This window comes from Mixophyes fleayi, chromosome 10 (assembly GCF_038048845.1).
Source record: "Mixophyes fleayi isolate aMixFle1 chromosome 10, aMixFle1.hap1, whole genome shotgun sequence".
NCBI lineage: Eukaryota > Metazoa > Chordata > Amphibia > Anura > Limnodynastidae > Mixophyes > Mixophyes fleayi.
The window spans coordinates 92,407,898-92,432,106 of record NC_134411.1 but is presented as its reverse complement, the minus strand read 5'-3'; the positions used below and the strand labels follow the sequence as shown (position 1 = coordinate 92,432,106).

Genomic DNA, 24,209 nt, shown 5'->3' with positions numbered 1-24,209 from the left:
TAAGAATTTAGTAGGTCAGTGTATAACTCCGCCCAGCAGGTGGCGCTGCAGCTTGGTTTTTTTTTCACACACAGACACACGCCACTAGGCTTTTATATTATAGATATACATATATACATATATATATATACACATACATATATATATATATATATATATATATATATATATATATACACACACACACATCTATCCAGATGTCTATCCAGACACAGGGATCTCTCTCAGCGGTCCTAAGTATCACACTCCTCTCGCTCTGTCACCCCCGGCAACCACCAACCACTCCCAACTGTCACCCCCGGCAACCACCAACCACTCCCCACTGTCACCCCCGGCAACCACCAACCACTCCTAACTGTCACCCCCGGCAACCACCAACCACTCCCAACTGTCACTTCTCCTTCAAGAAATATATACATATTTTTTTTAAATCTTTATAAACACTTTTAACAATTAACAAATTAAATTAACAAATTAAAAACATCTTAGTATACCAAATTTCAGCCCTTTCTGAGTTTTTTTCACACACACACACACACACACACTAAGAATTTAGTAGGTCAGTGTATAACTCTGCCCAGCAGGTGGCGCTGCAGCTTGGTTTTTTTTTTCAACACACACAGAGACTAACACACGCCACTAGGCTTTTATAAATATATATATATATATATATATATATATATATATATATATATATATATATATATATATATATAACACACACACGTATATATATACTCAACATAAGGAGTCCCATCCAGAGATACATTATAATTTCAAAATATATACCTTATAACGCATACAAATAAATGTAGTTGTTAAAGCAGTCGACAGAAATCTAAAATAAAAATTCTGCAGTAAAAAGATAGTTTTCCTCCCAACCCAGCAGAATCAGACTGTAAATTATAAGTGTAGAACTTCAGTAAGTGAATTTCAAGAGCCTCTAAGGAACAGGTCTCTGGAACCAGATCTGAAGTGTAATAAAATACATTCATAGAAACGGCTCCATTTGTTCTTTTGTAGAATATTACTTTTCTGACAAAGCGTTTGACCTAGATGTAGAAAAAAAAAATCCAGGTAGGACCAGAATTGAGAAAGATCCATAGACTACCGCCAATAAGTAAATATCTGTATTGCTCTCTGTTTGTCATAGGAATCCACTATATATCTATCACTCTTAATGGATCCCCGACAAAGAGCCCATCATTGTAATTAAATCAGAATTGTATATAACCTGCTGCTTTCTATTTCATCTCACTTCATGAGGACAAGGATATTGGAAGATAAGCGTATGATCAGGGGCCAAAAAAATAAAATAAAAAAAACGGAATATAATATTCCACTGCTGGAGTTGCATCAATAATGCCATAATTTGCCATTTGTCACCAGAACCATCTAGGCACAAGGCCGGAAGCTGCCAAGAGTGTTATTAAACATTTTAATTTCATGGTCATCCCTTAAGATTGCATATCCTATATGATTTGTCAGATCACAGTTCTCTGTGCATCCTCCACGAGGCAGAGCTGGAGCAATCGCTATTTAATGAAATGTTCGGACACGTCGTTAAGTGGCTTAACACAGCTTTGCTGCAACAAGGCGATCCATTCCCATGATCGTCGTGTCAATTACAGCGACTTATATTATAACCGTACGACCGGGCAACGTTGATTTGAAAGCTGTTCAGCAATGAATCCCCCGCCATATTGAGCCAAAATTGGACTTCATCATTAGAAAAGCAAATAACGGGATTACAAATAAGAATTGATCTTTGTATAGTAAAAAATTCCTGTAGTATCTATATTTCTCAGGTTTAGCACACAGTATAAAACTGTGGAACTTTGAAAGGCCAGTTCTCTATCCCGGGTTACTTGTATATATGTTGTGTCGTGTTTGCCAATGGTTGGAGACATTTGGGAATGTTTATGTAAACTGGGGCACAAAGTAATGGAATTGTAACTCATAGCAATCAGACATTATTTTTTATTTCTAAACTGTAGAACAAGTGTATTGGTTGCTAGGGGTTACAATAAAATAAAGTTTTTAATTTTTTTCCCTAATACATCCCAACAGTCCCTATATTGGTGGGACTGTCCCGATTTGTGGAACCTGATTGGGGTGTGGCCTTAGAATAACGTGGGAGTGATTAGACAGAAATGGGCAGGACTGGATGTGATGTGGGCGAGGCTTATGTGTGTCCCAATTATGCTTTTAAAAGTTGGGAGTTCTGCAGTACTGTATGTTATATATTACTAACCATAACTAAAGTAATACATTGATTGACTTTTCACAGCAGTGAGTAAACACTGGAACCCACAGGTGAAAGGTGATGTCCCTATTGTCCGATTACAATAACTTTTCCCCAGACTGACCAACACATTCATATGATTTATTACAATGTGCGCAGCCCATGGAAATGTTTGTTTTGTCCTTATTTTATTTTTTATAATTGACCAAAGTGAGGTCACCACTCGCTGTGCTAATTGAAAGGTATGCCCAATTTCCTGATAGTTAGTACAGATGCATGGACCAGAGGAGCATCAGGACAGTCCCCTAAATCAGACAAGTTGGGGGGGGGGGGTATGCTGTTAATGGCTAATGGTGGTGATACAATACAGCCTACTCCATCTGTACACAGTTCAATTAATGGAAGACAAGGATAGTTAAACATCTGACTTCAGAGCACAAACAGAACTGAACAGCTGAAGCCAATGACACACAGGCAAAAAACGGGAAACTCAGCCCAATAAACCAGACCATATAAAAAGGAATAAAGAGAAAGACATATGGGAAGAGAATAGAACCCTGAGGACAGGACCGTATATTGTGATACATTCAGCATCATACAGTATAAGGGGGAGATTTATAAGACCCACAGCAACCAATCAGATTCCTGCTGTCATTTATCTACTACATTCTAGAATATGGTAGCTAGAATCTGATTGGTTGCTGTGGGCAACTCCTCCACATTTTCTTTTTTAGGTTAGAGCCTTAAGTAACAAATAAAACACTGTGTTTAACAGATGCACCCTAATATATCTTGTACAAATCTGCAGCACCACACTTCAGTATCAACGTAATTAATGCAAACTTTATGTAATGTTTAGTGTACACCACTTAATATACATTAGGAAATGACTTAAATCAGTGTTCAGGAGGCTGTAACTGCAGAAAATAACTGATATACGCCACCGCTGCGCTGAGCAACCATCTTGTGTGCTGGCAGGGCTCCCTTTCACTTCTTGTAATTGATTTAATTTCCCTGCTCAATGCCGTACAAGTGACAAGAGGTACTGACGTCTGCCATAAATCAACATGGCTGCACCCTGCAGTGCTGATTTAGCTTATCCCACACGACTGGCGCTGTGCGTGTCACGGTGGAAGGTTAGCGGAAGAAATAACTATACAATTAAAGGTGTAGTTTACTTATGCACCAACCGCTTAATATAAAGCCAGTCTCTCTGGTACACCAAATAAAGGTCATCTTATTTACCATCAATTCATTATTGTTGCAGGGTCACTGTAGCTCTGTATTACAAACCTACAGAGGGGATTTCCTTCTATTTACTACACGGTGGTCAAGATAATTACGGGGGACTGTGCACAAGCCCTTCTTCTGAGGAGTTTAATTTATATTCAATATTTAAATCTCTATTTTCACAATATAAATCTATGTTGCCAGGTTAGAAGTTTATGATTGTAACTTCAGAACAAGAAACTCGACAAAATTACAGCAAACGAAACAGATATTCTGCCATTTATGCTGCAACAAAGTTCATTTTTTCGTGTCCATGATTTTGTTGAAAGTGATAGTAGGTAACAGTATGAGAAAATTGACCTGGACACAGCTTTGATTATGTACTCTACAAGATACAACATAATCAGATACAACATAATCAGTGAAAATGTAATTCTTCCAGGAAGATATAAATCCAGCACAACTACACCGTATTTTAAGTAAACCCAACACAAAATACAAAATCAGCAGAATGTCCTTAACACAAAAAGATAGTACAAATTCTTTAGCCAATCAAATCTAACTTTTACTAGTTCATCCAGGGCCATTTTAATAAATGAGTAAAAACAGTGTCGCTCCGTTATACTACCTAGGCATGAAGCCTCAATAGGCAGAAGTCGAAAAATAGCCTTCACCTCGGCACTCTTGTACTATAGGGAGACAAGGGGAATCCAGTATAAAATAAGGGAGTCTTCTCTTTCAGCCAAGGGATTACAGAGATGCTCAGATATCTGCTGCGATATCGCGCATCCTGCAGGTCTTGTTTTAAAAGGACTCTAAGTCTGATCAATCAGATCATTGGCAGGCATGTTGGCAAATTCAATTTAGAAGATGACCTATGTCGACCTGTGTGTGTGGCCTTCTTCAAAATGGCCCTTGTAACGCCAAAAGGAATCAGGCTCCGGCTGAACAAACGGAATATTTATTAAATTTGGCTACTTGCGCGTGGGGCTAAATTGGACCCTGGTTTGTGCCATTAGACCTTGGCATGAGTCATGTTTCCTATAATACCTTGACCTGCACCAAACTTTAACCTGCAAACTATCTGATTAAGCAGTAGTTGAAGTAACCTGAACACTAATCTCAGCTCCTCCTAACTAACTTAATGACTCAAATTCTAAACCTATTCCTAGTCCTAAAAAAGTGATTTTGGGCAACCTGCATGTTTTGTTTTTAAACAACTTGATGCCTGATAACCAATCTCCCATATTTCCCAGAACTACAGAGGCAGCTCAACTAGTTTTCTGTTGTAGCGCTAATTTGTAAAACTTTACATCACTCTAGTTCTTTTATACTACTGCAAGCTTGGGGTACAGCAGGTCACCCCACCTCCCTACATCCAAGGCCCCTGCACCCCCCCCCCCCCAAGTCCCGCACTCTGCTGTCAAAATAACGTGCTCACTATTGAGATCAGGGCGGGTGACCCAGGGGCTGAGTATGGCATGACTGGGACCCTACCCAAATATTGCATTAGCGCCCATCAATGCACTGTTCCTCCCCCAGTGCAATTTACGGTGGACTGTGGTGGACTAGTGGTGTGGTTATAAAGTTGTGTTTGCTCAGACCCTATAATGCTTTAAGACCGTACTGAATGCATCTTTATTACAATTCATAAATAACACAATATTTTGTATTGGTAGTATTAGTAACAGCCGGTAACAGAACGAAGACTTACCCTGCCCACAATCTTGGGAAAAGGTATTCTCTGATTCTCAGGAATAGAGACGGTGGGGGCCACAATAGCTCTTCTGTGTCTCAATAGTGCATGATGTCTCGATACTTTGTTCTGAGGAGAAAACAAATCAACATATAACTTGTAAAGTGTCAATAATAATAAGGTTATAATCGACATACAATAAATTCATAACAACGTACCCATTGTTGTTTTTTATACTGACAAATGTTTCTATTTTGCTAAAAGTCTGACAAGGTATAATATTAGAAACAGCTTGTGTTCCTTGTACTGTAGACAGACGATTTTGTGTACTTCATCGCTACACAAACTACACAAAGTGCAGTGTGCAGCTGAAAGACACCCAGCAGGAAACATCACAAGAATATAGAATGTATTAAATGCTTTGTCCCCAGTTTTCAGCCAGCAGCCCATAGAAATAACGGATGCATGGGGCCCCTGGTAAGTGTAGGGGCCACCTTAAATATTCTCCTATGTGGTAATTAGAGATGCTCAGACCAGCCGTGTATCGTTTCTCGAACCAATCCAACAAAATTTGCACAAAAATTTGAACGTCCAACAGAATATCTCAATTTTTTGACCAATTAAAAAGCAAAAAACAAAGGTTGAACAGTTTTGACCTTGTCCGAGTGAGTTCTACCATGTGTCAATCAGCTCCAGCTGGAACTGCAAATGGCAAACCTAGATCACCAGTCGCAAGTTTGGATGCTCAAATTCAAATCTGGGTCAAGTGGCGATTGCTCCGTTGTAGCACAGCAAATTCAACAAAAACATGGAACATTTTGTTTGTTTCATACACACTGTTTAATTGACAGCGCTGTGCTAATATATTCTGCTTTTCACATGTGCCTCTAAGGAGCCATTAATCAAGTTGCCTTTAGCTCTATACATTTTATATGCACCAATACCAATGTAAGAAAAAATGATTGTATACAAATGCATACATCTCTAAACTGTCCCAACTTTAGTGGAACAGTCCCGATTTTAGGGTTCTGTCCCGCTCAGTGACAGGTTAGTCCCGTGGGTGGGAATATTGGAGGAAGGATAATATGTAATGGGCAGTCTAGCATTTTACAGCACTAGGCAGCCCTCTGGGGGCGTGGCCACTCCACTGCCAATGCCGTGGCCACACCCCCTGTCGTGCCGTGGCCACACCCCCTGTCATAGTGCCGGGAACAGACATGTTGGGAGGTATGACAAACGTGACACGTGAAAGAAAGACATTATCAGTGACCCCTCCATCTGATGAGGGGCTTCAATTAACACACCTCCCAACCCGTTGTGAAGAGGCATGACTATGCCATGTTGGGGCGTGCCATGCCCCCTAGGGCGTATTTGGAACTTTAGAAGCACTGGGCCGCCCCAGCCCCCCCCCTAACCACCCCATAAGTGCCGCGCACACCTGCTGCCGGTACGCGGGACATCCAACGTTAATGAAATCGGGAGAAACTCCCGACCCGCAGGGCCACGGGATAGTCCCTTTGTATCAGGACTGTCGCACCTAAACTGGGACAGTTGGGGGTCCTGAATGAGAAGTATTTTTAGGAACAACATCTAAACATTAACATAAATGAAGCAGGAGGTCCTAATGTCATAGGGGAAGGACTGTGATGTGATGCTATTACATTGACCACCACTATACATGCAGCCACAGGGAGAAATACACAGTCTATATTCATCTATCGCGCTGACCAATCATTTAACACCATACACAGAACTGTTCTAATTACAGGATACCTTAAAATGAAAGAGTTTGCTGGGGAAAGCTGGTGGTTGAAAGTATAGATAGATAGCAATTATAATTATATTTATTTAGTTAATAGAGGTATTCTGAAAAAAAACTACTTTTTCACAACAACTTATCCCTATTCCACTTTTATATAATAATACCCTATATCAGTGGTTCCCAAACTTTTGCAGTTCACGGCACCCTTAGAGTCTCCAAATTTTTTCAAGGCACCCCTCCAAAATAATTACTGAGCAGTCCTGTTTTAGAAGTAGTTGGGTCAAAAAATTGTAATAAGTATTTAGGTCACGACAAAATACTTATTTAGTTGTATGCAAAAATGCCCCTCTGCATCCAGGCACTCTGCCCCCTCTGCATCCAGGCACTCTGCCCCCTCTGCATCCAGGCACTCTGCCCCCTCTGCATCCAGGCACTCTGCCCCCTCTGTATCCAGGCACTCTGCCCCCTCTGTCACGCTGTCCCCTCCTCTGCCCTCTGTCACGCTGTCCCCCTCCTCTGCCCTGTCACACTGTCCCCTCCTCTGCCCTCTGTCACGCTGTCCCCTCCTCTGCCCTTCTCCTCTGCCCCCAGGCACGCTGCCCCCTCTGCAGCCCTCTGTCACGCTGCCCCATCTGCAGCCCTCTGTCACGCTGCCCCCTCTGCTGCCCGCTGTCCCCCTCCACTGTCACACTGTCCCCCTCCGGTGTCACACTGTCCCCCTCTGCTGCCCACTGTCCCCCTCCGGTGTCACACTGTCCCCCTCTGCTGCCCACTGTCCCCCTCCGCTGCCACCCTGTCCCCCTCCGCTGCCACCCTGTCCCCCTCCGCTGCCACCCTGTCCCCCTCCGCTGTCACCCTGTCCCCCTCCGCTGCCACCCTGTCCCCCTCCGCTGTCACCCTGTCCCCCTCCGCTGCCACCCTGTCCCCCTCCACTGTCACCCTGTCCCCCTCCACTGTCACCCTGTCCCCCTCCGCTGCCACCATCCTTTTCACTCTGCCCCACGCCAGACATAAAAAAAAAGAGAAGACAGAAACTTACCAATCAACGCGGCGCCGGGACCCAGCAGCCTCCTCTCTCCCGCAGCTGTCACTGAATATAGACGTCAGTGACAGCTGCTGCGGGAGAGAGGAGGCTGCTGGGTCCCGGCGCCGCGCTGATTGGTAAGTTTCTGTGTTCTTTTTTTTATGTCTGGCTCGCGGCACCCCAGTGACAGCGCCGCGGCACCCCTGGGAGCCGCGGCGCACACTTTGGGAACCACTGCCCTATATTATTGCTGTGATAAGCAATAGAATTAGACCATTTACACCACTAATAGGCAACCTGATATACTTCAGTGGCCACAAGGGTGGCGCTCTAACTGTGAAAAGAGCTGTACAATATCCTTAATCTCATTAATAACATAAATTAATATATTTAACCAAAGAGAGAGAAACCGATTAGTAATAACATCTCAAGCAGGCATTTTAAACAAGTGTTATAAGCTTTAACAAACAAATCTAACTATAAAGCAGGAAGGAGCTGGGGCCCGTAGGTGAAGACTCGGAGGGCCACATGTAACCCTAGGGCAGTGTTGGCTAACCTGTGACACTCCAGGTGTTGTGAAACTACAAGTCCCAGTTTCACAACACCTGGAGTGCCACAGGTTTGCCAATACTGCCCTAAGGCCTCCTGCTGTCCATCACTGGTCTACACATTTCCAGTTCTGTGCTCTAGATTGACTCGTCAGTAATTCTAACATCTAGAATTGCTCATCTCTGAGCTAGAAGAACCCTAGAAATGAACAAGTTAACTCATCTTGGCTAAATTCTCTTCAATAAATAATTTTTGTAGTGTCTACACATCTTTGGGGAATTCTGCATATTTGTAAAATTTAAATAAATGACCCGGCTTGTATCTGAAAACTGGTTACATTACTCTTGGCTGGGAAACTTCATTACAACTTGTCATGGGAATAAGCCAGAATGCTGGAAACATATTGATCTGTCACAAGAAACATTTAAAAGCATCTGAAAGGCGGGCCCTTCCGGACCTCATTATTAGTTACGAAAGTGGCTGCCGCTTTCCTCGTCATTTAGAGGCTTCGATAAATTAGTCTTGATTGTGTCAATCCTGTCTAGCGGTGGATATGAAAAAATAAAGTTGAATTACTCCCCGGCACAATATTGATCTGGGTTAAGTATTTTTAAGAGTTTGTTTGAAAAGCTTTCAACGACTGCTACAAAACAGCGTCCCTGCTTCAATGAAATTTAATGTCAAACGGCTTATAAAGATGTAACCAATAGATTGCTTTAAAGTAAACTAATAAAAGTTATTATCGTACAAAGCCCAAAGTTTGTAAGTGGAATATTTCAATCTAGAGGATTCATTTTTACAAAAGTGAATATTGATATGGTTCAGGTGTAAAGTCCACTCTTCTAGAACGTCTTTTTCAAATGGGCTTGTCCCCGGATGTATATAAACCAAGTGTAACTTTAGAACAGGAATTCAGTGTCCCAGTTAATAGTAAGTGTTCATGGACATTATCCCCCCCATTGAATGATACCATGCTAATAATTGGCGTAGCCTCAACTAGACATGAAGGGGGTTCCACTCTTCTTCTAAGTTTGTGATAATAAACTATTTATTACTAGAAAAGACATTGACCCTTTAAAACTGGCCTTTTATCTACAGATCCTGAAGGCAGCGATTTTGGCGGCTAAACAAATATTCAATTAAGTTCCTGGTGATGTATAGAATGAATACTGACACTATGGTTCGGCTGTCATGACTTAGTGTCTCGATTCCTGCTGAAAACAACAGAAATATGGCGTCCATGTCTTCTGACCCCCCCCCAACAAACTTTATTTTAATTTTACCCACGTGAAGCCAACCAACCCTTTCAATTTCCAACTGGGCCACAGAAGACTGCATAATTTCTTCCCATAAAAACGATTGATAAAAAAAAAAGAAAAAAAAAGGATTAAATAGGACTGTTAGGATGTCTTTTTAAATATCAGTCAATGCAATGGTAATCAAAACATAACTCAAAATTCCAGCACTAAATCCCTGGTAGTCACTTGACTAATACACAGATTACCAAATTAATGAAACGCGTTGGTACACAAGACAAAATGCATTAGGTTTCCACCAATATGCCTAGATGCTCTGATCAGTCCACGCCACATAACTTGAGACAATCTTACTTCTCCTTTCTATTGTTTTAAACTTAAATCTATTAGTAGGATTGTCTCAAGTCACACGAGAGGATGTCATTTTACAAAGAAAAAGCGATAGGAAACTTTTTGATCGTTACACTGAGTATCCTGTATCTACCACTATATGATGATAGAATCCTTATGGGATAATCACAGGTGTCACACTGTTATTTTGTATGCAGTATTTTACTAGTCTTTACCAAATAAGACTTAATTTACTACACTATTTTGCGCTCTCATGTATTTTTGATCTTGAGGTGTCAGATACGTTCCTGGCTGGCTCAGAACTCTACAAGATAAGCGACAGCGCCAATGAATATTTGAACTGTTTGTAGATATTTAAGAATATTGAGGTGGCAGAAACACAAGAGACAGGACTTATATATTCACAACATTCATATGAATGTATTCTGCAGAACGTCCCATATGCAAAATCTAGGAATGATTTAAATATATTTTGAGCCTCTACAAATCACATTCAGCACTAAAAGGGACTCTGTTCTTGCTAATACTTACATACAGGAACCCTGCCCGTTTTATATTTCACCACTGCTAACCCCTAAATATATATGTCAATATGTAAAATAAGATGCAATTACATTGTAAAACAAAAATAGATATTGAGGGATACCCTGTACATAGGATATCTATTTGGATCTTGTACGGAATGAGAACACAAGACAATCTTCTCTCACTGTGTGAAATCTGAATTTCCAATAACTTAAAAAAAATATCTTTGAAACGGTTGCTTACTAATGAACCTGCCTGCTTTGGGATTCTTCTCGGCAGCAATAAATATTAAATTAGATTTTTTTTCCTATATGGTAAAAGCTATGAAACTTTAAATAATTCTGTTTATAAGATGGAGTCTCAGTTTCCGACAGACATCTTTCAGCGGTTGTTTGTTAACCCTTGTAAATGTAGAGAACGTATTAAATAAGGGAATGGTTGGTTGATTTCAATCTGAAATCCAGGAAAGATGGTCTTGTTAATTAACAGGTTTAAATGACTTGACACAACTAAATTACTGTTCTTGACAGCTGTACAACATGCAGAAATTTTGATGCAATAAGAACTGTAAAGACACAGGTTGGTTCTAAAGTGGACCAGTCTCACACTGGCTACTATCCCAGAATATCAGGAATACTCGTGAATTTGGGGTACATCTCGAACTCCCGGGAAAGCAGGTCACCTTCCCACAACCTCTCCACTTCCTAATGAAGTGGGAGGTACAGGGGGCCTCAATGATGTGATTCACAGCAAAGTGCATCTTTTGTCCCCGCCCCCTGCAGCTTAGCACCGCAGGGGGTGGGACCAAATGACACAAATCGCTGAGTCACGCAAGTATGCCAGTCTGGAAGCAGCCATTCTGTGGACATGAGAATGAAGCCTAAGAACTCATTAGGATCTAGCAACATAACTGAGACACAAGGCAAGAATGGATCAGTGATGTCAGAGGCTACTAGCCAATTAATAGGCAGAATATTAGTCCAGCCCACAAAATGGCTTCTTCCACTGCCTGCCCTGTGTACAGTATAAATGGCTCCTGAAATGTGCTTAAACCATTAAAAAAGAATTTTCTTAAATACCACTTTTTTGCTAAATCAAATTATTACTTCATTTAAGCATGGCTTATGACAAAATACCACTAGGTTATCATGGCATCACTCCCAACATTTACGTCCTGAAAATCAAGACATTGTAGACCATGCCCCTTGCAGTACAACCTCAAACACATTTGACTAATCCCCAAAAATGCACATTCATCTACAGATTAGGAGAAGAAGGTTCTGTCCCCGCCAGTGGAGCAGGAGGCGTGGCTACTGTAAAGTGAGGGTTTGGCCACACCCCCAGTGGGCTGCCTAGCGTATTAAAGCAATAGGCTGCCCATCACATACCTTCCATCCCGAACATATTTACAAAGTACCTCCCAATATGTGTGTCCCCGTCAACAGCGCAGGAGACGTGGCTACAGTAAAGTGAGGGTGTGGCCACACCCCCAGTGGGCTGCCTAGTGCATTAAAGCAGTAGGCTGCCCATTACAAACCTCCCATCCTCCAACATTCCCATCCGCCGGACAAATATTTCCACGGGCGGGCCAGTGCCCTAATATTGGGACTGTCCCGCTGAAATTGGGGCAGTACGGAGGTATGCATAAAGTAGAGGAAGGCCGCCGTCAACACCCCAGCTGTTGTGTGGGACTCTAGTTCCATGGGAATTGTAGTTCTACAGCACCTGGGGAGGCGTTGGTTGCCCGAGTCCACATACAGTAAAGCATCTACCTCACTTATAAAGAGACATAGGTTTAGGTCTGGATATGTGGAAATGCCAGAGAGGTCGGATCTCGAATCGGCAAGGTGCAGGGTTGACACTCGACGTTATTTTTATTTGCTTTGACATCCTTCTATTTGCTTACTACCAACATTTGAAAGAAATAGAATCAGCTATAATGATTTCCAGTTACTTTATAAAGATGGGATAATGTAGGTTCTCGTACCAAAGACGATGGAGGGACGAGACGTAATACAGGCCCAGCAAATGCAACAACTGCTCAAGACTTCCGTGATTGTGAGAGTATGGTTTCATTTGAATAGACATTATTCTATTTTAATGATAGCTTCCAACATTATGTTTCTGCGGAATATACATTTGTGTTCGGACCCGTCTGCGCCTTTCATAGAAGCAATAATTAATATTGTATAAATATAGCTTTACTTGTTCAGCATATATCCTCCCAAGAGAACTAAACCTTGGGTAAAGTATGAAGATATGGGAAGAAGACGAGGAGCTGGGAGCAGGTGTAGTGTACAGGATAAGACTGTACATTAATCACCTCTCTAAGTTATATTGATGAGTCAGGAGTCCAGTGTGCGCGTACTGCCTGCAGGGGGGGGGGCTCTCTGGCAGGACGGGAGCGATAACCCTACCAGATAAAAGTATACAACATCTTTATGTGTGTATTTTTATTTCCCGCCAGGAGACCAACCTAAAGCCAGTTTTCAGTATGCAATCTCGTAAACCGTGCTTTAAAATGTAGCTAATGTGGTTTGATCAGTATGGTATGGGAAGACAAAACACCTCCAAACATATGTTACAACATTTACTGGGATTTGCTGACTCGGAGATTTGATTTAAAGGATTCTTAAAGCAACCAGTAAGATCTTTTCTAAACACTGTTTTTGGGGACAGAATCTATACACTACACTGCGATATCTATATACTAAACACTTTAAACTGTAAAATGTAAGCGCTATAGCTCAGAATGGGCAGCAGGGTAGCTCCGTGGTTAGCACATCTGTCTCATGAGTTCAATTCCCGACCATGGTCTTATCTGTGTGGAGTTTGTATGTTCTCCCCGTGTTTGCGTGGGTTTCCTCCGGGTGCTCCTGTTTCCTCCCACACTCCAAAAAAATACTAGTAGGTTAATTGGCTGCTGTCAAAATTGACCCTAGTCTCTCTCTGTCTGAGTGTGTGTTTACACTGTAAGCTCCAATGGGGCAGGGACTGATGTGAATGAGTTCTCTGTACAGCGCTGCGGAATCAGTGGCGCTATATAAATAAATGATGATGATGAGAATGAAAGTATTATTTTCAATTCTACGTCAGTTCAATCAAGTGTGTGTCATCTGCGCACTAAATTGTTGCTACATTTTATTAATGAAATTTTTTTAAAAAAACTAAATGGCTTTCACTGAAACCTTCTCCCTGTGGATAATTCAACAAATATTCAGGAGAATAGACTTTTGGGAAATTCCATTTGCATTGAAGCATTTAGAAACAACTTTATTCATGGAGTATTCGGGGCCAGTACACAGATAGAAACTCAGCTACGAACTTTGACCCTTATTGAGGCTCATCAGTGCAGGATGTTTGATTTGTGTTAATTATGTGAAGCGCCATGGAGACAGTTTCCCTGAAACAATCATACGGTGTAGAGTTCCAACATCCTAAGCACAGGATGCCAATATTATGTACACAGGTGCCCTACTGGATTCCCCAGGAATGGGTACCTCCCAAATTTTGGTTGTGCCTCAAGAATATTGAATTAATAGACTGCCTACTTGTGATTAATGTTTCATCCCACAATATGGCTGACTCCACGTTATGTAGGTGTCAGATGTTCTTTAACAAAGCCAAAATTTAGCCCAAATATGTAAACCATAGCAACAGATCAGACCTGTCCCTTCATTATTGAAAGGTAATATCTGACGGGTTTCATCATATCTGTACTTTCTACACCACATTATTGCAAGATAAGTACATAATTGTGGACTTTTGATGGTGACGGGGAAGGGGGGGGGGGGAAGGGGCAGAGCTTTTAAAGCTTTTCACTGTAGTCCATTAAAATCCGGTGATGTTGGGTAACCGACACAGAGGTGGAGGTCAGACGGATGCAGAGTGGAGAAAATTTAGACGGTCCACAAAATAGTACTAGTTAAATACATTGTACAATAGAGTGCATCTAACCAAGTTGAAAATAAGATGGAGTCAATATACACCCACAGCCCCCCCCCCCGCCACCCTCCCTGAAAATTCCACAAAATTGAACTTATCCTTCAAAATAGCCTGACAGACTTTTATTTTACAAAATATGTCATATCCTGAAACATCCATTTATTGTGGCAATTTTGTACTTTTTGTCCTAATTCGACAAAATAAAACAAGCACTCTAACTATATAATATTGTATTTATAAGAGCATGTTCCCTGTTTACAATGCGTTCTTCAGCCTATGTGAAGTGGGAACATTTTATCTCTCAAATACACATTTCTCACTCACAGCCAAAATAAATGGAATGGATTTTAAAAGTCTGCCAAATGGCGAGATTTGAAACAATAACCGGCGCACCTCATTATACTATAACCAACATGCCGGGGATTCTATTCCCGGAGTCTTCCGAGAACACAGAGAAATGATATTGTGCACTTTGAAGAAATCGCCTGTTCTAATCCGACTCATCTAAACTTGATATCTCCTGTTTTAGCCCGGCAGCGGCGTTCAAGTGCCAATATTTATTTGCATGCAATTTCTTCCTTTTTTTGGGAGGCAACAAGAAAAAAAGAAAAGATACATTAGTGCCGACAAGATAATGCATCCTAGTAAAAATAAGGAAACAAACTCGGAGATGTCCCCAACACCTGCCTGGTTGTAATCATAGACTCGCTTTGCATCCGCAGGTAAATATTGTGCTCTTGCTAACTGGTGGAGTCAATACTGCATAAGTAAATAGGATTCTCAGCAGCCATGATTACACTTTACAGTGGATGCACAGAAATAAACACGCCAAACGAGGCAGCAGACTTATGGAAATACATAAACAGGAGCCAAGAAATGTGCTTAGATGCGATTTTATATTCGTTGGGGGTATATTATGAGCTCTGAAAAACAATAGATGAACATGTAGAAAATAAAACCAGCGTGGTACATTGATCAGATGTCTCGCCATCACTCTTTTATGGTATATTTATGGCAGAAGCCGGATTACCCGCCAAGCAAACTAATCATTCAACGCTGCCGCAAATGGAGAAACTGACCCCCGTGTGGCTGTTGGCCATGCCTGGCTAAAGCCGCGATGGATCCACAGCATCTTCTCCGGTGGTGATAGAGTCCTACGGAGTCCCCTGAAAAGTTAAGCCAGCGCCATGTTTAAAAGCAGGTGCTGGTATACCATTTTTAGTGACTTCTTCAAAGTTTTTCACAGCCTGTTGAATTGGGTCACATCCCAGGCCCCATAGAAGTCTATAAGAACTGCAGTAACCAGGTTAAGGCAAGAGAAAACTGACTTCTCCTGCTTGATAAATACCCCTTGATAAATTGAAAGAGGGGCTTTGACGGCCATTCTCCGGAGGAAACAGCGGTTTTCTCCAGATTTTTGGCTCATCGACACTTAATAGACTCCCTAAAGAGTTTATGGGGTATATTTACTAAACTGCGGGATTGAAAAAGTGGAGATGTTGCCTATAGCAACCAATCAGATTCTAGTTTTCATTTATTTAGTACATTCTACAAATTGACAGCTAGAATCTGACTGGTTGCTATAGGCAACATCTCTACTTTTTCAATCCCGCAGTTTAGTAAATATGCCCCCATGTATCAAACAGTGAAAAGCCCTCTCTCTGTTGAAAATGGGTGTTTTCATTGAAGATTAAGAAATTAAGAAAAGTCCTATCTATCGAGGGGTTAATGCTGGCACCCCTATTGCCAGAGGCTTCTCCTGCAATCCTTCTACTGTTATTGTCAGCTTTAATATTATAGGATGAGAGTTTGCGGAATAAAAAAGCAAAGAGTCTTCTTTCCTTTTCAAATGTTTTTTTTTCTGTCTAAGCACGAAGTCTAGAAGCTAGTCTGTGAGATATTACCTTCTATTACTCGCTCACCCTTGGAAAATTCTACAAGTTCAGAAACAAATTTAATTACCAGAGTGTACTTTTGACTAAAAACGTTGGCCGAAGGTCAGCGGAGAGCTGCGGAACGATCAGCTCAGCACTGTTCTGGGTTAAGAGGACTGAAGATGACGACTGTGTCACAGATTGAAGCTGAATGAAGAGATTCGCTTTGCAAGGATCAGCTGTTTTAGAAGACTCACATTAAAACTGCACCATTGAACCACAGCTGGACTTGACTGACAGGTGCAAGGGCTTCTTGTAGGTAGTCTGTCAGCACAACAAACATATGTCACATAGGAGAGATGCTCTAAGCGATACACCATCCTTAACAATAATTCATGGCGAATAAGAGGTATAATATGTACTTCCCAAAAATCTCCTTGGACCATCATTTAAATAGAATCCATTAGTCAGGCCATAATAAAGCTAGGCTTTTTGGTGTGTTCCTGGTGATTTTCTACTGTTTGTGGCTTTATTGCATTGTGGATGTCACCAATAGGCCTTAGTCAGGGTAACATAGAAACATAGAAACCGCTTGGCCCATCTAGTCTGCCCATTTTTTAACCTATGGTAACCTCAAACCCTATTTGATCTTTAGTTCTTTGTAAGGATATCATTATGTCTATCCCAAGCATGTTTAAACTGCACTACTGTATTATCCTCTACCACCTCTCATGAGAGATGTTCCACTTATCCACTACCCTTTCTGTGAAGCAATTCTATCCTAAGATTTCCTCTGAACCTACTTCTTTCCAGTGCATGTCCTTGTGTTCTAATACTTCTCTTCCCCCCCCAGTGTCAGTACATGTCCTCGTGTTCTAATACTTCTCTTCCCCCCAGTGTCAGTACATGTCCTTGTGTTCTAATACTTCTCTTCCCTCCAGTGTCAGTACATGTCCTTGTGTTCTAATACTTCTCTTCCCTCCAGTGTCAGTACATGTCCTCGTGTTCTAATACTTCTCTTCCCCCCAGTGTCAGTACATGTCCTTGTGTTCTAATACTTCTCTTCCCCCCAGTGTCAGTACATGTCCTCGTGTTCTAATACTTCTCTTCCCCCCAGTGTCAGTACATGCCCTCGTGTTCTAATAATTCTCTTCCCTCCAGTGTCAGTGCATGTCCTCGTGTTCTAATACTTCTCTTCCCCCCCAGTGTCAGTACATGTCCTTGTGTTCTAATACTTCTCTTCCCCCCCAGTGTCAGTGCATGTCCTCGTGTTCTAACACTTCTCTTCCCCCCCAGTGTTGGTGCATGTCCTCGTGTTCTAATACTTCTCTTCCCTCCAGTGTCAGTACATGTCCTCGTGTTCTAATACTTCTCTTCCCCCCCAGTGTCAGTACATGTCCTTGTGTTCTAATACTTCTCTTCCCCCCCAGTGTCAGTGCATGTCCTCGTGTTCTAACACTTCTCTTCCCCCCAGTGTCAGTGCATGTCCTCATGTTCTAATACTTCTCTTCCCCCCAGTGTCAGTGCATGTCCTCGTGTTCTAATACTTCTCTTCCCTCCAGTGTTAGTACATGTCCTCGTGTTCTAATACTTCTCTTCCCCCCAGTGTCAGTGCATGTCCTCGTGTTCTAATACTTCTCTTCCCCCCCCAGTGTCAGTACATGTCCTCGTGTTCTAATACTTCTCTTCCCCCCAGTGTCAGTGCATGTCCTCGTGTTCTAATACTTCTCTTCCCCCCAGTGTCAGTACATGTCCTCGTGTTCTAATACTTCTCTTCCCCCCAGTGTCAGTTCATGTCCTCCTGTTCTAATACTTCTCTTCCCTCCAGTGTCAGTGCATGTCCTCGTGTTCTAATACTTCTCTTCCCCCCAGTGTCAGTGCATGTCCTTGTGTTCTAATACTTCTCTTCCCCCCCAGTGTCAGTGCATGTCCTTGTGTTCTAATACTTCTCTTCCCCCCCAGTGTCAGTACATGTCCTCGTGTTCTAATACTTCTCTCCCCCCCCCAGTGTCAGTACATGTCCTCGTGTTCTAATACTTCTCTTCCCCCCAGTGTCAGTGCATGTCCTCGTGTTCTAATACTTCTCTTCCCTCCAGTGTCAGTGCATGTCCTCGTGTTCTAATACTTCTCTTCCCCCCCCAGTGTCAGTGCATGTCCTCGTGTTCTAATACTTCTCTTCCCCCCCCAGTGTCAGTACATGTCCTCGTGTTCTAATACTTCTCTTCACCCCAGTGTCAGTGCATGTCCTCGTGTTCTAATACTTCTCTTCTTCCCAGTGTCAGTGCATGTCCTCGTGTTCTAATACTTCTCTTCCTTTATAGAATGTTTCCCTCATGTACCTCGTTAAAATCCCTTGATATATATGAAAGTTTCTATCATGTCCCCCTTTTACTTCTTTGCTCCAAACTATACATATTGAGATATTTTAGTGTTTCCGGGTAAGTTTTGTGCTGTAGACCATGCACTATGTTAGTTTCCCTTCTTTGTAGAGTCTCTAATGTATTTATATCCTTCTGGAGATATGGCCTCCAGAACTGAACACTGTATTCTAGATGAGGCCGTACCCATGACCTATACAGTGGTATTATTACTTCTTTCTTTCTGCTACTGATTCCTCTCCCTATGCAACCAAGCATCTGACTTACCTTCCTCATTGCTTACCTGCCTTTAGGTCACCTGACATATTGACTCCTAGATCCCTTTCCTCCTCAGTAGTTTCCATTACAGTGCCATTAATACTGTATTTAGCCTTTGGGTTTTTGAGACCAAAGTGCATGATTTTGCATTTTTTGGCATTACACTGTAGTTGCCACTCGCTTGACCATTCCTCTAGTCTGCCTAGATCATTGATCATTTGTTTTACCCCTTCTGGTGTGTCTACCCTGTTGCATATCTTTGAGTCATCCGCAAAAAGGCATACTTTCCCTTCAATACCATCTGCAATGTCACCAATAAAGATATTCAAAAGCACTGGTCCAAGTACAGATCCTTGGGGTACTCCACTGGTAACCTTTCCCTCCAGTGAATGTACTCCATTTACTACAACTCTCCGTTTTCTATCCTGCAATCAAGATCTTATCCATTCAATCATCTTAGAATCCAATCCCAAGCTTTCCAGTTTAAGTGTCAAAAATGTGGGACAGTGTCAAAAGCCTTACTAAAATCCAGATAAGCTACATCTATGGCTCCCCTGGATCTATTACTTCAGTAACCCAGTCAAAAAAGTCAACTAGATTTGTCTGACATGATCTCCCCCAGTAAATCCATGCTGTTTGGGATATCCTACAACTCTATATTTTAAGTGTTTCCATCAGTTTCACTCTACTGACGTGTGGCTCGCTGGTCGATAGTTGTTGGTCACAGTTGTAGTACATTACTTAGGTAATCTGCTCTTACACACTATACCTCTAATATCACCACCCACACTGGTACATACTCAGTACTGCCCCAATCTCCACTCAGAGCCACACTGGCTCCTCTTTTTTTTTTTCAGCTGTGCCCTTTTCCCACTAGATTGTAAGCTCTCTCATTCTCGGGGTCCTTCCGACACTTTCAGGGCCCTGTTCTATGTATGACTGGTTTTCCCCACTGGCGCAGCAAAAAAAAGTGTGGCGCCTTTACAAATCAACAACAAAAATTAACAACAAAAATTAACAACAATGTCCAATTAATAGGTTAACTTCTTATTCTAGTCACCTATTTGACCCGAAATAAAGTACATTGATGAATACAGCATTTTCTCTCACTCAGTCAGTATAAAAACTATCCCTCTATCCATCTATTCATCTATTATTTTAAGAGATGCTCAAGCTGGGTTCCCCGAGAACCGAACATACCAGAACTTAGGGGATCCGAGTGCCGAGCCGGCTCGGTACTTTCGCGCGCCCTCGGATTTGAAAACAAGGTAAAACTTTATTGTTCCGTCGCAGGATCTCGGGAGTTTTTGATTCCTTTTTAAGATGCAACATAACGGTGGGTGGGAGGGAGGTCAGTCCCAAGGACAATTCCATCTTGGGAGGGAGGGCGGTCCCAAGGACAATTCCATCTTGGGAGGGAGGCCGGTCCCAAGGACATTTCCATCTTGGGAGGGAGGGCGGTCCCAAGGACATTTCCATCTTGGGAGGGAGGGCGGTCCCAAGGACATTTCCATCTTGGGAGGGAGGGCGGTCCCAAGGACATTTCCATCTTGGGCAGGGGCGGATCTAGAAAACTACTGATCCCGGGGCGATTTAGGGGGGGGCGATTTAGGCCCCGCCCCTTTCTAACAGTTTAGGCTGCCGACGGCTGCACAGTATGTGCAGGTCCGTCCAGCCGTGACAGGCAGGGACAGTGTGCTGCCCGGCTGCTCTGATTGTGTTTCAGAGCAGCCGGGCAGCACACTGGCCCTGCCTGTCACGGCTGGCCGGACCTGCACATACTGTGCAGCCGTCGGCAGCAAGTGTCTGCTAGGGGGGTCAATCGCCCCGATCGCCCCCCCCTGGATCCGCCACTGATCTTGGGAGGGAGGGCGGGCCCCAAGTACATTTCTATCTTGGGAGGGAGGGCGGGCCCCAAGGACAATTCCATCTTGGGAGGGAGGGCGGCCCCAAGTACAATTCCATCTTGCACCATTTTTTTTTACTGCCACTGCTGTGTGCCAATGTGTCCTAGATGTGCTAGGAACTGCCGTGTGTTTGTGTCATTGCTCTGTCGCTTACCATCCAGCCAGGTCGCTGCAGTCTTTCTTTGAAAGTGTATTAAAAATAATATTGTGACCCGTGAGGTGGTCAAAATTTACTGCAAATGACTTGAAATTAGTGTTATTGAGGTTAATAACAATGTAGGAACAAAAAAGAGCAAAAGTATGTGATTTTAGCATATTTTAGGATTTTTTTCTAAAAAAATACAAAACCAAAACATGAAGCTAATCCTGATCCAAAACCAAAACCAAAACCAGTTCATCGGGGTCAATGAGCATCTCTAGTTATTTTCCTGTGCTACAAACTGAATCGAGAGCTAGAAAACTGAGCAGCTCTACGGGAGCAGCAAGCTTGGACTCATTGAAAGGAAAATCTCTCCGTACTTAATGTAGACGTTTCTATAGTGTGTTCATAATCAGGGCCTATATAGCACCACGACATGAGTGTGTAAACTGCTGGCACATTAGATACAGAGGAATGGATTACTTAGTGCCGAGGAAGGCTGTCATACCAGCTTGAAAAAATATAAATGTACTTTTTATTTTCCTTTGAAATTATACACTGTGTTTAAAGCTGCAATAGACTCACTCAGTCCCCGGCTTCCAGCTGAGACATGTACACAGCGCATACACCTGCCACAGCCGTATAATATGCACTGCATTACTGCTCAGTCTTTTCAGGTTGCAGCTGTGACACTTAGACTAAAACCTCTGCAGATGAATAATAAAAAAAGCCATGCTTGATGGTGTAAGCCGAACAAAGCGTCACCACAGATCATGAAAGCACACTCTGGGGACGGCGCACATAAGCAGGTTAGCACTTGTCATTTCTAGCTGGGTATTATGATGGCAGAAGCTCCCCAGATTTTTCAGCAGACAGAAGGGCAGATCGTCATGTAGATTTCCCTCCGGAGGAGCGCCGTGTCACACAAAATTGCTTCAACCAAAGTATGTGACTGGAACTAATTGAAAAGAAGCATCCATGAGGGGAGGGAAAGACAGATCTGCAAGAAGCAAGTGAAAGTAAACTGCCCCATTCTTCAAAGAGGACCCATCACCTTAACTGGAGACAGCGGTAGCGGCCATCTTGTAGACTGAACCAATATTCCTGAAAACAACGCTTTTAACAATTCTCTGAGCGCTAGAGTTATTATTGAGGTAATGAGCCGCATGGCCACTGTGAGTTCACAGACACTGTACCTGTTGAATTGGTTTCCTGCATTCATCAGCATGACTATTGGCTCAGTACACAAAATGGCTGCCTCTGCCATGTGTGACTCACCCTTCAGTCATGTCCCTGGTTATGAAGATAAAGTTGAGGCAGCCATTTTGTTTGCCTAGACAAAGATTTATAAGAATACAGAGTAAATATTCGCTAAGAACTAGTGACATCACTAAATCGTGAGGATTTCCATGATCCTTTTGGACGTTTACCATGGTACTTTATGATAAGGCTCATGGTGATGTCATAAGTTTTTGCTGAACTGTATTCTCTTAAATCCAAGTTAAGTTGACAACATGGCTGAAACACTGCGTAAGCCATGGCAACATTTGCATTTTTAATTTGGACTTGTTATAAGCTTCTCCCGAAACATAAAACATTGGCGTGACTATAATGCAGTTCTCAGCTACCAATCCTTCTTGTTTATGCGACTATAAGATCAAACCATAGACAGGCAATTTATTGCGTATAAAACAACTTCACCTATGTCACCTTAATTTGCATTTGAAAATTGATTTCAGTCACTTTGGGGATTTAGGACAGCCTTTCTCTTGTTTTATTTTAGTAAAGCTGTAACCCTGCGGTGTGATAAAAAAAAAGACTTGCCCACAAAAAGAATGTAAAACAAGTACTTTATTTCTGATCAATAAATTTCCCAGCTCGACTGTGCCTAGAATGCACATTCGCCGCTAAAAGGGGGCTCGTGGCATTGGTTGGAGACTAGGGGGTCCTTCTAAAAGGAAAAGTGGAGGTCCCCATAGCAGCCAATCAGATTCTAGCTCTCATCTATGTAGTACACAAAAGATAGCTAGAATCTGATTGGTTGCTATGGGCAACACCTCCACTTTTCCTTTTTAGAACATTTCATACATCCACTTCTAAGACGAATTGAATTAGTCTTCGATAATAAAAGCCCATTAAAATCGGCCTGCCACATAAATATAATCACAACTATATAAACATCATCCAGAATATCTGTTGGTAACTGAATGAAATAGAGTAGGGTGGTACATGTTATATAGTGTGGACAGTACCTCTCCTCTAAAATTCATGTTAATTGAAAATGTTAATTGCAAGTCATGCTAACCGACGCACCTAAGCGCAACTTCCGCCGCACTGTCAATGACAATGATGCTTGGTTCATTTATTATGCAGTGCCAAAGCTGAATACTTTAAGATGCACGCCCAAACTAAAGCTGTTTAGGCAATTTCAAAGGCTAGTTTTGTGACATCACTACGTAATCCGCCTATGGATACCTACTGGAAAAGCGAGATTATCTATATGTATTGGAAAAGTAGCAGAACCTTGAAAAAGTTTACATTGCATCTACACTATTAGTGCCAAAAAAAGAGAAGACATGTGGGAATCTCGTTTTTCCCAGCAAAACTGATGCAGAGCAAAGATGTGAAAACAGGCTTGGTCACCTTCCCGTCGTAAATGAGTTAAGGACACTAAAAACTTTAAAATCGCCAATGATGATTGTTCCTAGAGTTCTGTGAGATATACAAGTGCTTCAATTTCAATTACATTTTGTCCTTGAGTAAATAGACACATTACCTGGGAATTGGACAATGTACAGTCTCTGGCAAGCTGAAACAAAAAAAGGACCCTTAAATGAGTGTAAATGACACTTAAATGCACATTTAAAATGTTTGTATGATAATGTGCTTATACACAGGGTCAAGGTTGTATTTAGATATTGTGCTGCCTAGGTAACTTTGAATAAATCTGCAATGAATTAATATCTGTGCATGCAGCGGTTTCATGCCAGTCCGCCTAACATTTCTTTGTGGTTTTGGCTGGATAAAGGCCAACTGGCACAGAGTGTAAATACAAAACAGAAATGAACAC

General features: G+C 42.1%; 1 protein-coding gene across 3 annotated transcripts in view; it reads right to left on the bottom strand.

Annotated features, from left to right (window-relative positions):
* Positions 1-24,209, bottom strand: part of CDH13 (cadherin 13) — a 651,169-nt gene that overhangs the window by 280,379 nt on the left and 346,581 nt on the right. For all 3 annotated transcript variants that reach the window (XM_075189159.1, XM_075189158.1, XM_075189161.1), the window contains one exon: positions 5,190-5,300. In XM_075189159.1, coding sequence (XP_075045260.1) covers positions 5,190-5,300 — 111 coding nt within the window. The remainder of the gene's footprint in view (positions 1-5,189; positions 5,301-24,209) is intronic.